This window comes from Cuculus canorus, chromosome 1, assembly GCF_017976375.1.
Source record: "Cuculus canorus isolate bCucCan1 chromosome 1, bCucCan1.pri, whole genome shotgun sequence".
Taxonomy (NCBI): Eukaryota; Metazoa; Chordata; class Aves; order Cuculiformes; family Cuculidae; genus Cuculus; species Cuculus canorus.
In genome coordinates, this window is record NC_071401.1 from 96,081,718 (window position 1) to 96,096,106 (window position 14,389).

The following is a 14,389-nucleotide window of genomic DNA, read 5'->3' on the forward strand; positions in this document are numbered from 1 at the left end:
TCATGAGACAGCTGAATTCCTGAGACAAATACAAAGTGCAGAAATGGGATTGGATTTGTGGAAAAAGGAAGGACTATGACTTCCACTGCTCCACAAGAAGATGCACAAGTAGAAGATATGAAAATGATATTTTTGGAGCTGGAGATAATACTTCATTGAAGAAATACAGATGGGGTCAGGATATTTTCTCTGCAGTCAGTATCTTGCCCTCTGTTTGGAGAGAGCATCTTTGAAAGGACAAGTTGTGTGCCAGAGATGGTGTGGTTTTGACCTTTCTGTCGTAGGGCAATTTTAAGAGGAAAAATCACTTGTGGAGATCGAGGGAAATTACAAGGGCAAGTTTTGATTCCACCTGGCGGGGAAGAGAGCTGAGCCATCCCAGACATTTCACCAGAACACAAGTCTGCTAGGGAGGCCTCAAAATGCAGTGTCAGCAGCCTTCCAGGCTAGCGTACCTTGTTTTTGAAGGATATTTCATATGGCTGGAAACCAATAAAAGTGGTTTGCCAAGTCGTGACAATAGGTTAACTCTTAAGAATGTGAAAAGAGAGTTTAAAATTTGTGTTTTCATCATGCCAAGCAGAGAGCAAGTGCTCCCACATATGAGATGTCCCTCTTGTATGCACTGTGTGCTTTTGTGGTTGCAGGTTGACACACAAACAATCCCAGAGCAGAGAGCACCCACGGGCAATGGTTAGAATGCATTATCTTAGTCCTTGAGCACCACTCACTCCTGCTAGCTAAGGTTTATCTTAAAACCAGTTCTGCCTGTGCCGAGATATGTCTCTGCCCTTCCAGCTGAATCTGGATGTGCTCTGATGCTATGCTGGAGCTGAGCCTTTCCAGTGTTTTCCATGTCCCCTCCAAGCCCCACAGGGCTGCAGCACAGGAGCTTCACGGGGATCACGCTCCAAGGGCTGCCCTAGGGAATGCTGTACCCCCTAACTCCCATGTGGCCATAGCCAAGGCAGCTGTGTGCTGGCCCACCCAGTAATGTCAGTATCTACTCTCTTATAGTCAGATGCGTGGTGAGACCTCATGTTTTAGAATCTCCTGGTACCTCTCTTGAGACTTCATTACCCTGCAATTTCCATTCTACCAGTTTCTGGTGTCTCTTTCCTATATCTGTCTGTAAATTGATTGCTAAAGGATTAAAAAATGGGATTTGTTTGGGTTTGCTATTTTATAACCCCTTGTTTAATGATGGTACCTTATGACAGTCTGGGACTGAATTTTTTAGAGCTACTCCAGTGAAGGTTTAGCACAGGGGCCACTAGAAGTTTCTTTGTGTAATGTGTCTCTGCAGACCATCGTTCTTTTGAAAATGCTTCCTTTTTCAGAGGGAGGTGTAAGAAGGCACTATAATTTTCAGTGGATCTGTTTTTTTAGAGTAGGCCATGTCTTGGACTGCCCCGTGATACGGTTACAATGCATGACTGGCTTGTGTCTCCTGTGCTTGCAGGGAGGTGGTTTCAGTTTAATTTCAGACAGCTGCTAGGTGGTTAGGTACTTCACCAGTGAATGAGTGGTTGAAAAAAAAAAAAAGAAAAAAAATTTAAACAAAAAAAAGTCAACAGACTTCATATATCAGTGAGATTTTCTGATCTTTTTCCCCCCCTCCCACAATAGGACATCGTCAGAAAATAGATGAGCAGACAAAACCTGGGAGCTTGTCCTTTTCAGAGCGCCTGAGTGAACTGGAGCAGTTGCGTCGTACGGCCATGAGGGTCAGCCCACACCACCCAGCCCCCACACCCAACCCACGAGCCTCCTTGAACCACACCACTGCTTTTAACCCTCAGCCTCAGAGTCAGATTCAGGGTAAGTACCTGAAATCCTCCCCCCCTGCTCACTCACCTCCACCCCACCAGCCTGCGGAGCACAGGGGATCGCAGGCTCTGCCTCCCTGTCCCTCCATCTCTTCTGGACTTTCTTTGGTGACCTTTAATGAGTGAGAGCCTTTAACCAGTGAAAGGAGGGGCTTCCTAACGTATGTCTTTATTTCTAAAGACCCGACAGATTTTAAGGAGTCCATACTGTCTTCCTGGTGTCAGTACAGCTCATGGGTTTTGTTAACCTCACCTATGCTAGAACTGTGACATCTTGAAACTTGTTGTTTTCTTGCAAAGATGCATTATGCCAGGCCTTTTTCTATATGTAGGTATATCTCCCAATGGATATTTACCAATTATATTGTATGCTTGAATGAGAGAAATGCCATCAATGCCTTGCTTTGACCTTTCTCAGGAAGGCAGCAGCAAAGAAAGCTTTGCAGTGCCTTTTCCTCTGAAGACGACCTCTTAGTGCTAAGACAATAATACGGGCAGGCTGATTTGGGCATTATTCTTTGGCTGGTCATTATCCAGTGGGTATTAAATGAATGAAAACCTGCAAAATAGTGACTCAGGAGTCTGATTCCCTGAGTCTCAGGCTTGGTTAATGCCAGTGAAATCAAGTTGTCTAGCTTGAAATCTTACCTACCACCACTAGAGCTAAGTTTGGCCCTGCTAAAACCAAGTCTTTCCCTAGGATCAGCTGGAACTCAGTGAACAGTGAATCAGGGCACTAAACTGTCAGCTGTTACACATTCTGTAAAACACGTATCAAAATGCAGATTCACAGTGAGCTGCACCTAAAGGGAGGATGTGGGGCAGTATTAGTTTTATCAAGCTTCTCTGTCATTCCAGTCAGAATGAAATTGCTTTAATCAAGATTCTCTGATGGGGTTTGGGGGAGAAACAGTTACAGTGAATTGGAATAAGTTCTTTTTCTGGCATTTTTTTTAAAAACTACAGTACTCTTTGTTGCATGCAGAAAAGGTTATTGCATACCTAAGGCAAACACTTGTTACATCCTTTTATTCCCAGGCTAGGAAGGTCTTTGGCTTAGTGAAGTCTACTGGAAATCTGCTGTTGGCTTTACTGTGAGGAGAAGCAGGCACTTTTGAGAAGCAAGGGAAATAAATCAACACATTGTCATGTAGGAAGAGGAGGGTATCAAGACAGCTGGAAGGACTACCTAGCTCCTTTCCTCCCTGAAGCCATGCCAGGTCAGCTCAGTCAAAGGATCCAGTCCTGCACCTCTCCTAGCCCATGGCAATCTCCTCAGTTTTCTGATTGGCAAAGCGAACCACGTTGGGTTTCTCCTACGCACAGCTCCGTTCCTATAAAAGAAAACATATTATTATGGCTACTCGGCAGCCAGAACCTACGTGGGTGGAGGTATCAGTCGCAGACTTGCATTCTTCAGCTTCTTGGGAACACTATATGCTTAGCAGAGTATCAGGTTTAACGTCGAGTATCCCTCTTCCCTGGTTCCCTGTGAAAATGCCTTGCTTGTACAACTTCAGAGCGATAGGCTTTTCATGCTCTGCCGGGTATTCAGCTGCTCTCTCCAGAAGTGGTTTTAGTATGTTGTTTTGCTTTGCTTTGCTCTTTGCAAACAAGATTTTAATGTGTTTCACCTGTGGACATAGCTCAGACAATGATAGCAATCAAACTGCTAATGTTTCGTCATTGATACGCTCCTCTTCACCTCTCGGGCTGCTTTCTCCTGGTTTCCCTTTTCCTTTGCCTCCAAAATGTGTGTGTTATCCACTGAGCAATTTGTTGAGGCTTCCTGTCGCTATCAGTAAAATAAGACCCAAAATGAAGTCTCCCTCATTTGGGACTGTCTCTTCTGCAGACGCCTTTTAATTTCTAGAGCTTGTCTCTTCAGGGTCACGCTATCACAACAGGGGAGAAGGGCTAGGCTGGGAAGGACCTGCAGCACCATCATTTTTTCCTGTGTTCAAAGGATAATTTGTTTTCAGGCTGATTTTCTGTGTGACCTCTAGGGAGTCAGGATATTTCCTTTTTTTAATTATTTTTAATAAATAGCCCCATGTTTCAGAATGCAGGCCCCCAAAAATAAAATGCTTCTAACCTACTGCACATCTATCTGCGATACCTATCTGCACATCTTCGCATCTTGAAATACTTCTGCTGGAATTCTCCCAGTGAAGAAAGCACACACTGCTTTTTACATAGGTATAAAATAAGGCATAAAAATTCCATACATTGTTAATTTCCAAATAGTAGCATTAAACTTTGCTTTAATTCACACTAGTATGAATCACAGGCTACTCCTCTATTTATCCAAGTCAATTATCTTTTTTTAAAAAACAAAACTAACTCCAAATAGACATCTCAAACTAGTTCTTGGATTTAAAGGGGCAGGTTGCCATGCCGCTAAACCACTGTTTATTTGTTGAGGTTTTCATCTATAAAAGGATTGAGGTTAATTTTAACTTCCTATTTTACGAAGTCTTGAATTTGAGCATAAAGCTCCTTGTGCAATGGATACAAGTTTAAGCAAGTTCAGAGACCATAAATTGCTATAATCGAGTTTTATGCTTCTTTCATATCACAAGGAGGGAGAAAGTACACCTGTTCAGTTAAAAGAACTAACCATAGCCAATTCACAGACCAAAGGGGAACAGAAGGGGAGAAAAATGTTTCCACCACATCACACATGGTTTAAGTTGAAAGATTACTTTGTGCCAGTAACAAGTATATAATGACAAAGGATTTGACCTACATGCACAGAGTAAGGAAATTCAGTCAAAGCTGCAAACTCAGCCCGTGCTTCAACCTTAACTCACCCTTTCCTTTGTACAGAGGGAAAAAGAAAATAAACAGAGATATGTGGCTGTGCTGGGGTGTTCGTTAAAAAGTTCAAGACTCTTGGTGAACATTTAAATTTATGTATATAATAACTATAAATATATCTATATATTGTGGTTGAGTTTCTTCTAACACCAGCTTGAACCAGATATTTTATACATGATTACTGATTTTACAGTGGTTAATGTTAACCAGACCAGGTAGATCTGTAATTCAAGAGTTTTACATAAATACAAATTATATGGTTCCTTTACAGTATAAATTTTCAGGTCCAAAAGAAATGTTTTAAATGTGTAAGTCATCAGGCCAAGAAGGAATTCTTTTGGAGGCAGTAGTGTTGAGTTAATAAATTGCATAAATAAATTTCTGACTAGTGGCGTTAGGAATATCATCCAAAACCTCTTTTTTTTTTTTTTCCAAATTTCTTCAGTCTAGGGAAAACAAATAATCGTTGTAATCAATTCAAGCTACATGCCTCTGGTTCTTTTTACACTGTTACAGACTTAAATTATCTGAGTTAGCTAGCCAACATTTTTTCTTTCCTTTTTTTTTTTAAATTTTTTAGTCTTATATGTTAAGTTTCAGCTGGGATTGTGCTTTTATGACTAAGTCTAAAATCCCTGGAAACAAGAGGCTTTAATAAAATTATTGACAGATCTTTAAGCAAAGCAGCAGAATTCACACCAATAGCAAAGCAAGAGAGGTGATTTAAAAATCAGCTCTTTGAATTAGCATGAAACATAATGACTAAAAGGTTATTTTGTGACAAGCCAGACTTTTGTCTTCCTCCAGGTGCAATATGCTTTGTTTAAGAGACTTTTCAAGGTCCTTGCTATCGTAATCTCATTCCACCAAAGCCAGCCCAAGTTTATCAGGGTTCCCATGAACCGGTGAAGCACAGGAGTGGAGTCAAGGGCAGCGCTTGATCCCAAGGAATTAAAATGGCTTTGCTCCTCCTACAACTGTATCCTGCCCTGATTTTTAATATTTCCACTTCTAAATCAGCTTAACAGGCTGTAGGTTAATAGAATTAGAAGCGTTCACAGGGTAGTGTTTCAGAGTAAGCTTCAACAGGGCTGCCACTCTTTTCTCCACGTCTTGCTGCTTCAAAATACAGTTTCGAGGCACTTTGGAGAATCCGGATCGACGTGCTATTAGCTCCCTGCCAAAACCGATAAACAGGCTGTCAAGATTAGGGGCTCGCCAACTCTTTCCATTGTGCAATACACTAAATACCAACATTTTTATGTTCTTTTTGGACATGTCTGCGTCTTCTTGTCTTTCTTTAACCTGGCACACTTGGAGAGTGAGTTCACAGTGCTTTAATGACATATCATCCCGTTTCCACTCGATTAACCACCTGACCTCTCTCTCCCAAAATACACTCCCCGGCTTGTTGAGCGAGTGCCGCCTGAGCTTGGCACCCTTCCTATCAGCGCCGCTTCTGCCTGCCGCCGGCCAGTAGAGTAGCAGGAGGTGAGTCCTGCCAGCTTGCTGGCCGGCAGCATGGGCAGCGTGGGAGGTGGCAGCAGGTACATCATTTCCGATCAGCACGGCTGAGGCTGCCAAGATCCCTGGCTTCAGTGCTTCTCCTGGATGTGCAGGAGCCCTCCTGCCCAGGCATTGAGTACGGTTTTCCCACCATGAGCCTGGTTATATACATTTTGCTACCAGCTAGGGGACACCTTTTTGATGGAGTTCCCCTCCATTGTCCTGGGGCGAGAAGCTAACTTGGCAAATGTGTGCAAAGAGCCTGCTCTGAGTGAGGGGAACAGATGCTCCTTCTCCTTTCCCCTCCTTTCAGTGTCAGTAGCCACCGAATATCTCATGTGTGAGGAAAAGGCAGGTGAAGCTGCCGCTGTGGTGTGGACCCAGAGCCTGAGTACCGCAGCCGTGGGGAGGTCACAAGAAGTTTGTTGAAATAGTGATGTTTTCCCAAAATATTTTGCAAACCATATCTGGTTTTTTGGACAGTTTCCAACTGGCTCTATCAAAAAGGAAATTTTATAGAGACAAAATACCTTTTCATGGAAGTGCAGTGTGTTTCTTTGATTCACAATTATTCCTCAGCACATAATACTTATATACAATGCCATGAGTAACCTCAGCAGTTTTTCTTTGTAAGGGGTACAATGTCATTAGCAGCACACTCACCCTGCTGTCTATTTATTGTGTCATAAACAAGCTTAAGTCTGAAGAGATGAGCACACAAACATGTGACCTGGATTACCATAAGCAAAACAATTCTTTTTGCATTCAGTCTAATAAAAGTCCACTCTGGGAAAAATCTGTGCTTTTCCACACCCTATACTAACAAATATGTATAAACCTCCTATTTAATGATATCTGAATCCATCCTGTAGCTCTGCAGGCACACATACTCTCATTATTGTCCAGTTACTTGTGTTGACCAAACTGGAGTTAGTCTAGGAAGTTTGGTCTAAAATGCAAACTAAAAGGGAGCAACAGAAATGTGACTCTTGCCATCCACAGAAGCACAAAAGTAAGTTGTGTAGCAGTTCTAGCCAAGTGAAACTCCTCGTTTTCCTGTGAAACAAACACCCTCCATACTTGTATCTTGGAGAATGTTTATGAGGTTATAGTAAATATAGAATATATTATATATAAACTAGAAAATATCAGTCTGGTGAAGATATACACAAGATTTGCATAATACAGCTAAATAACCTGCAGTTTCATAGTGTCCATTTTTAATTTGCTACAACTCCCAGCATCCTTATTGACTGAGTCATTCTATCCCATGTGGAAATAAGATCTTTACAGCAAGAGGTATGCCTTCCATTTGATTTGTAAAGTTAGTAATGCTATTTGGGTCTTCTCCCAACACTAATTTTGACAAGGATAAAATTTTGTTACCATGACACGTTATCTCTGCCAAGACTTCGCATATCTGCAGGACTGGTTGTGCTGTGACACAAGAGAGGTGGTGATAGCCAGCAGTAGCCCAGGAATGAAAGCAGTCCTGAGGAATTTCTTCCATCCAGCTGTTAGATATTTCCTCTCTTCCATCCTTCCATGCCAGAAGCAGGCCACCGTTTTTGCCATTTTGAGATACCATAGGTGGGATACTGTATTAAGAGCAGTATAGAAAGTTTTAGAAAAATGCCATCTAAGGTCCAGATGAAGTAATGACCGTCTAGTAGTCAAGAAAAATGAATTCAAGCATCAGTGAGTGCAAAGGGGAGCTGTTAGTATGATAGGACATATAAAGGTCTTGCTTTAAGGAAGAAATTAGCATAGCCAGGTTTATTCAGCATGCCGAAACAGAGGCTGAGAGGAAAGATAATTACAGTCAATAGGCACACCAGAGAGGAAGGAGAACCATTTAATCATGGATCATACAATCATTAAGGTTGGAAAAGATCTCTTAAGATCGTCAAGTCCAATCATCACCCCAACATCACCGTGCCTACTAAATTGTGTCACAAATTGCTATGTTTTTTGAACACCTCCAGGGATGATGACTCCAACACTTCCCTCAGCAGCCTGTTCCAATGCTTCACCACTCTTTCAGTAAAGAATTTTTTCATAACATCCAATCTAAACCTCCCCTGACACAGTTTGAGGCAATTTTACCTTGTCCTATCACTAGTTACTTGAGAGAAGAGGCCACCTCACCACATCTTAGGTGGCCCACTCCCGGCAGGGAAGGAGGAAGAGGAGATATCTAACACCTCAATGGAGAGAACGCCTCAGGACCACTTTTATTCTAGGGCTACTGCTGGGTATCACCACTCCTCTCATGTGTTACAGCACAACAAGGCGTAAAGTTGTGGAGACTAAGTCTCCCCTCAACCTCCTCTTCTCCAGACTAAACCCTGGTTTCCTCTGCCACTCCTCATACGACTTGTGCTCCAGACCATTCACCAGCTTTTCTGCCCTTCTTCAGACATGCTCCAGCACCTTAATGTCCTTCCTGTAGTGAGAGGCCTGAAACTGAACACAGTATTCAAGGTGTGGCCTCATCAGAACCAATTACAGGGGTACAATCACTTCCCTACTTCTGCTGGCTAAACCATTTCTGATACAAGCCAGGATGCTGTTGGCCTTTTGGGCACCTGGACACACTGCTGGCTCATATTCAGCCAGCCTTCAACCAGCACTCCCAGATCCTTCTCTGCCAGGCAGCTTCAGCCACTCTTTCCCAAGTCTGTAGCGCTGCATGGGGTTATTGTGACCAATATGCAGGACCTGGACACAGCATTTGGCCTTGTTAAACCTCGTAAAATTGACCTCAACCCATCAATCCAGCACGTCCAGATCCCTCTGCAGACCCTTCCTTCCCTTGAGCCAATTGAGAGTTCCACCCAATTTGGTGTCATCTGCAATCTTATTGTGAGAGCACTCAATCCTCTCATCTAGATCATTGATAAAGTTATTAAACAAGACTGGCCTCAAAACTGAGACCTGGGGAATACCACTGGTGTCAACTGGATTTTTCTCCTTTCACCACAACTCTCTGGGCTTGGCCATCCAGCCAATTTTTGACCCAGTGAAGAGTACACCTGTCTAAGCTATGAGCTACCAGCTTCCCTAGGAGAATGCTGTGGAAGACAGTGTCAAACGCTTTATTAAAACTCAGGTAGATAACATCCACAGATTTTCCCTCATCCACTAAGTTGGTCACCTGTTTATAAAAGATCAGGTTGGTCAAGCAGGGCCTGCCTTTCATGAACCTATGCTGTCTGGGCCTGTTTTTTCTGCACATGCCTGGTGAGCACACTCAAGATGAACCACTCCCTAATCTTCCCTGGTACTGAGGTCAGACTGACAGGCCTTTAGTTCCCCAGATCCTCCTTCTAGGGAGGACTGTCACATCGGCAAGCCTCCAGTTGTCTGGGACCTCCCCTGTTAACCAGGACTGCTGATAAGTGATGGAGGGTGTCTTGGCAAGTTCCTCTGCCAGCTCCCTCAGTCTGCCAGATCCCTCAGGTGGATCCCATCTGGCCTCATAAACTTATGAGAGTCCAGATGGCACAGCAGGTCATTGACTGCTTCCTCCTGGATTATTGGGGCTTTATTCTGCTCTCCCTCCCTACGTTCCAGCTCAGGGGCTGAATACTCTGGAGATAACTGGTCTGACTTCTAAAGACTCAGGCAAAGAAGGCATTAAGTACCTTGCACCTAAGGACAGTGTTGACTCGAGGCAAGTGCTTGTTCTGTATGCTGACAGTCAATGAATTTAGGCTGCAAATTAGAAGATAGTTCTTAGGTTTCAGAGAATGCCTTCTAGGTGCTATTAGAAGCAGAAAGATGTTATTTAAGATGGATCTTCTTATGTTATGTAAGTGCAGAACACAAGATGTGGCTGGGCTACAGTGCCCAGGAGATGCTCTCTGGACCCATAATTTCTTCCGTTCCATCAGTTCTCTGTTCCTGTCACTTCACCAAGGCAAAACAAGGGATATTTCATTCTCCAGGACAGGCAGGAGGAGGCTAAGGGATCTTCTCAACTCCTTGCTCTGTTGGTTCTCATTGAAAAGATAAAACCTCTGCCTGCAAACTCTCTGTGCACTCCTTATTCCCACTTGTACGACCAGGTCTTTAGCAGTTCTCTGAACAAATCCCATCTGGGATGCAGGCTCAGCCAGCTCTCCAGCACTGGCACTGAAGACCTTGCTCTTCACCTGCTATGGGGAAGGCTTTTTCCATTTGAGAGTGGCTGGAATCCGTTCTGTTGCCCTCTCCATGCACCTCAAAGATTTGTCACTTTCAGCCACAGATTTTTTTCCTCCTTCATCTGTTCTCACTGAGGGCAGAGTAAAGTGAGGAAGGCAGTTCCTCAACACCTGCCCACATTGCAGGTGGCATGCCCAGTTTTGGGGCATAAGCCTTGCTCAAGAGCTTCCACTTTCTCCTCACATTTAGCTCTAGGAAAAAAAAGGGGGGGTGTGGAAATCTGGAAATTGTTTAGCTTCTTCATCAACTTAAGGCACTAATGGAAAGAGTTATGCAATGGTGTTTAATCCAGAAGACTTCCAAGTGTCGATATATTTAAAAGATACCAATCTTCATATTCCAATTGCCTGACACTTCATGAGATTAAAAAAGCAGTAGATAAGGCTACAAATATGTTCCCAGTCCCTGAGCAACATGTCTGCTTACACAAATTTTCCTTGTTTTTTTTTTTTTTTTAACTTTTGCCCTCCAGAAAGAACATCCTAAAGGATGGCTTTAACTAGAGAAAAAGAAATCTTTGTTTTAAAGCAGAATCTGAGGAGTTTAAAGATCTGTATTTTGTTCTAAGTTTTGTCAAAGTCATTCTGTATTTATTTAGAGCTTGATTTTTCACAAGGTATTTAGCAAAACTCAGCACACGAGAAAGATACTTTAGCAAGATTTTTGACAGTGCCTGAACACCTAAGCCCCAGAGAAATCTGTGATAACTACAGAGAAATTTGGAAATCTCTCTAGCTGTATAGCTTAATTTTTAGGCACCAATAAAATCTGGCAGCTTGTGCCCAGCCACAGTTTTGTTTTTAATTAATCGATTCTTGTCTTTTACCACATGAGAACAACACTGAGCTGCTGGATACCGAGAAGCAGAGCTTGCAGGCAAGGACAAGTAGCCTCATTTCAGACAGTGGTCCTCTCTCGTTTGTTTTGTTTTGTCATCTTCAACTCAGTGTGCCGAAGTCCCTTCTTCATTATGCCTTTGCAAAAGTGGAGCTGCTTTCTGACCCACTGCAGGAATCTTGTGTTGCATTGATGTTACTAAATTAGAGTTAGTGCTCTCAGCGATCACTGTGGTCACCGAAAAGAAAAGAAAAGAAAAGAGTGAAGTAGTCAGGTTCACTTCTTGCTCCTTTAGCTCACTCGTGGTACAGCAGTGCTAGAGTCGCTCCTCTGAGGTGGAGCCTCTGCCTGCTCTTCTCTCCTTCTCACTTCTGGGGCAACTGAGAAGGTTCAGCATCTTTCAGGATGGCAGCTTAAATGCACTGTACTTCAGGGGACATTTCTATCTGTTGTTGAGATTAGCTAGGTCACTGGGCTCTCTTACTTTTCCATGGAAACACAATATTCTTACTAACTGCTTCTCTTGCCCAGCACTAAAATCTCACCTCTGACATCAGTGTGCTGGAGATGTCTAAAGCAAGTATCTCTGCCTGCCCCAGAGACAGGTACTCCCACTGTGCTGAACTTTGGACAGTAACACATGGCTGTGTGTTTGATAGCATTTCAGCATCTGAAACAGCTACTCGCTTGGGTTTGAGTTATTCCTCAGTAGCCCTGTAAGCATATTCTTGGCCTTTGAATGGCCCAATTGAGACGAAGATTAAAGGTGCTGATTGCAAAACTTCGGTAAATAAAATATCTCTCAGTTCTTTACTGACAAACCCAGTTTCTTTCCATAGCATTCTCCTCTTTAATCCCCTCTTGGCAGAACATAACATGTTTTGATACCAGAGCTCAAATTACCTTCCATGGTAAATAAAACAAACAAAAAATAAATAAGAGCTCCTTACCCTAAAAACAAACAGCTGCTGAAATCAGCCTATCATTTGGCTGATGCTGCTCATGAGCCAGAAGATACCACTTTGATTTTGTAATGGAATGTATTCTTTTCCCTCAAATACTTAACTGAGCCTTTCCAAACTTGAAACACTGAAGGATTCTAGCAGAGTGACCACAGACACCCTTACTGTTTGTCATCTAGAAAGCAAAGAAGGAGGAAACGGGGAGACTAGCACACAACTTAGTGTTCAAGTGTTTATTTCTGAGGTGAAAACCCCACCTCAGTATACAAAGCCTGCACGATCTGGGTTGGTGCAGACAGTTAGGTTTGGATGGAGTGAAATCAACGCCTCCAGCTCCACAGGAGGCTGTAGCAGCTACTGGCACTCATAGCAGCCAAGAGGCTTTGCATTCACAATGACAGGCACAGTTTCTGCTTTCTTCACCAGTGGGATTTATTCACAAGGCTGGGGGCTCCTTTCAAAGCATCAAGTGCAGACATGCCCTCGTCTCTTCTGCTGCTGTGCCTTTAACAAGATATTGCGTCAAGTAGATCTTCTCTAATAATCCCACATGGTTAGAGGGTTCACAGGGATCCTTTTACATGACTGCGTACACAGTACACCCTTAGCAAACTCAATCATAAGTTTTCCCTGTGTGTTCAGTATACTATGACCCCTATAAATGGAGATTGTTCACATGCAAAGAACAATGGGCTTGGATGTGCTCAGTGAAACAATCAATTACATGGAGAAGTGCACATTATATAGTCAAACAGACGATGGTCTCTGTTGGACCATTTTTGTTCTATTTATACAACTCTTCTCTTAAAAGCATTGAAAAGCAAAAGCATATGAAATAGATACATTAAAAAATCGTGGGTTTGCTGTCAGTTTGATTTCCGACAATAAATGCCCAGGTCTCTTTCAGAGTTTTACCTGGTTTATCAGTATTGGGCAATATACTCAGTTCAAGATCAGTGATTCTGAGAGCTTCCAGGATTTGATACACAGCTTCAGGCACTTTAAAGAATCTTGGATTTCTGCAAAAAGAGATGTTTTGAATGTCTTTATTTCGGTACCCAAAAATGGAACTGGATCACTGGTATGTTTTAGAATATAAACAATTGTAGTTTGCATCCTCTGTGTTTTAAATAATTACAATTATCAGAGCTTTTAGATATGTCTTGGCCAGTTTATGTTTCCTTAGCATCTGGCAGATCAAATTCAGGTAATCATTACCAGCAAAAGCCAACGAAACCAAAAATCCTTGCATAGCGAAAAGTTATATATTCATTGCTTTATTCATTAATAAGTTTCCAGTATAAAGAGAAGTCACTATAAACTGATACATCCTTTGGCTTGTAGGAAAGGCAATGTTTTGTCAGAAGTGATTCTTCATTTTGTTAGTGTAGTGATGATTTACAACTAGATGAATCAGTGTAGTGTTTGCGATTATTTGAGTTCTCATTGCATAAGGTTACTGAAGTGTATTTTTTAAAATCCCAAGTCCAAATGATGATCCTCGTTCTGCAGTAAAGCATGTGAATAACTGCTCAAAAGAATAGTCTCTTTGATATCCCTGAGACCTATATATACATGAGCAATTTTATATGCAAAACCATTTGCAAATCCAAACTCAGTATTAATTAGTTCATGGGGAAAGGTAGCCACCAGAAAACAATGCAGCTCTGCCATACATTATATAAGTGAACACTTGTATTAACTTGAAAAGGAACCACACAAAAAGGAGGGAGACGTTTCAAGTGAGACTAAACCAAGATTTGCTAACACTCGCCTAAACACAAATGGATCACTAGTGCATTGTCATTTTTATCCTTCCTCTGCAAACACCTTTTGGAAAAGCTGTCTTTCACCTTCCTTCAGCTTTTAGGCACATACCTGTGTGTTTGTGATGGGCTCTTGAGCTGATGGCGCTCCCCAGCCTCCACCCTTGCAAGCCCTCTCCCATGGCCCTGCCAGCAGATAAGCCTCGCAGGTGGATGCATCAGGGAACCAGTCTGGGATTTGCAGGAGTCGGCCCTAGCCCAGGGAAGCCTCTTGTCAGTCCCCCTTTCACTCAGAAAGGGACTGGGAGCACTGTCTCTGTTATGAAATGCAAGCCTCCCGTGTGCTCCCTGAGGAAAGAGAAGCTGGAGAAGGAAGAAGGGCTTGTAGCTGGGATCAAGGGCAGCTAAAACTGAGCTTCCAGGGCACAAGGATAAATTGGCCAGAGTAGAGCTTGCCAGA

The 14,389-nt window shown here is 42.7% G+C and overlaps 1 protein-coding gene across 6 annotated transcripts in view; it reads left to right on the forward strand.

The window, feature by feature from the left end:
- RUNX1 (RUNX family transcription factor 1) overlaps positions 1 to 14,389 on the forward strand; it is a 177,912-nt gene that overhangs the window by 138,100 nt on the left and 25,423 nt on the right. For 5 of the 6 annotated variants that reach the window (XM_054086245.1, XM_054086229.1, XM_009567108.2 and 2 more), the window contains one exon: positions 1,630 to 1,821. The exons of the other annotated variant lie outside the window; for it this stretch is intronic. In XM_054086245.1, the coding sequence (XP_053942220.1) occupies positions 1,630 to 1,821 (192 nt within the window). The remainder of the gene's footprint in view (positions 1 to 1,629; positions 1,822 to 14,389) is intronic. 6 annotated transcript variants of the gene reach the window in all.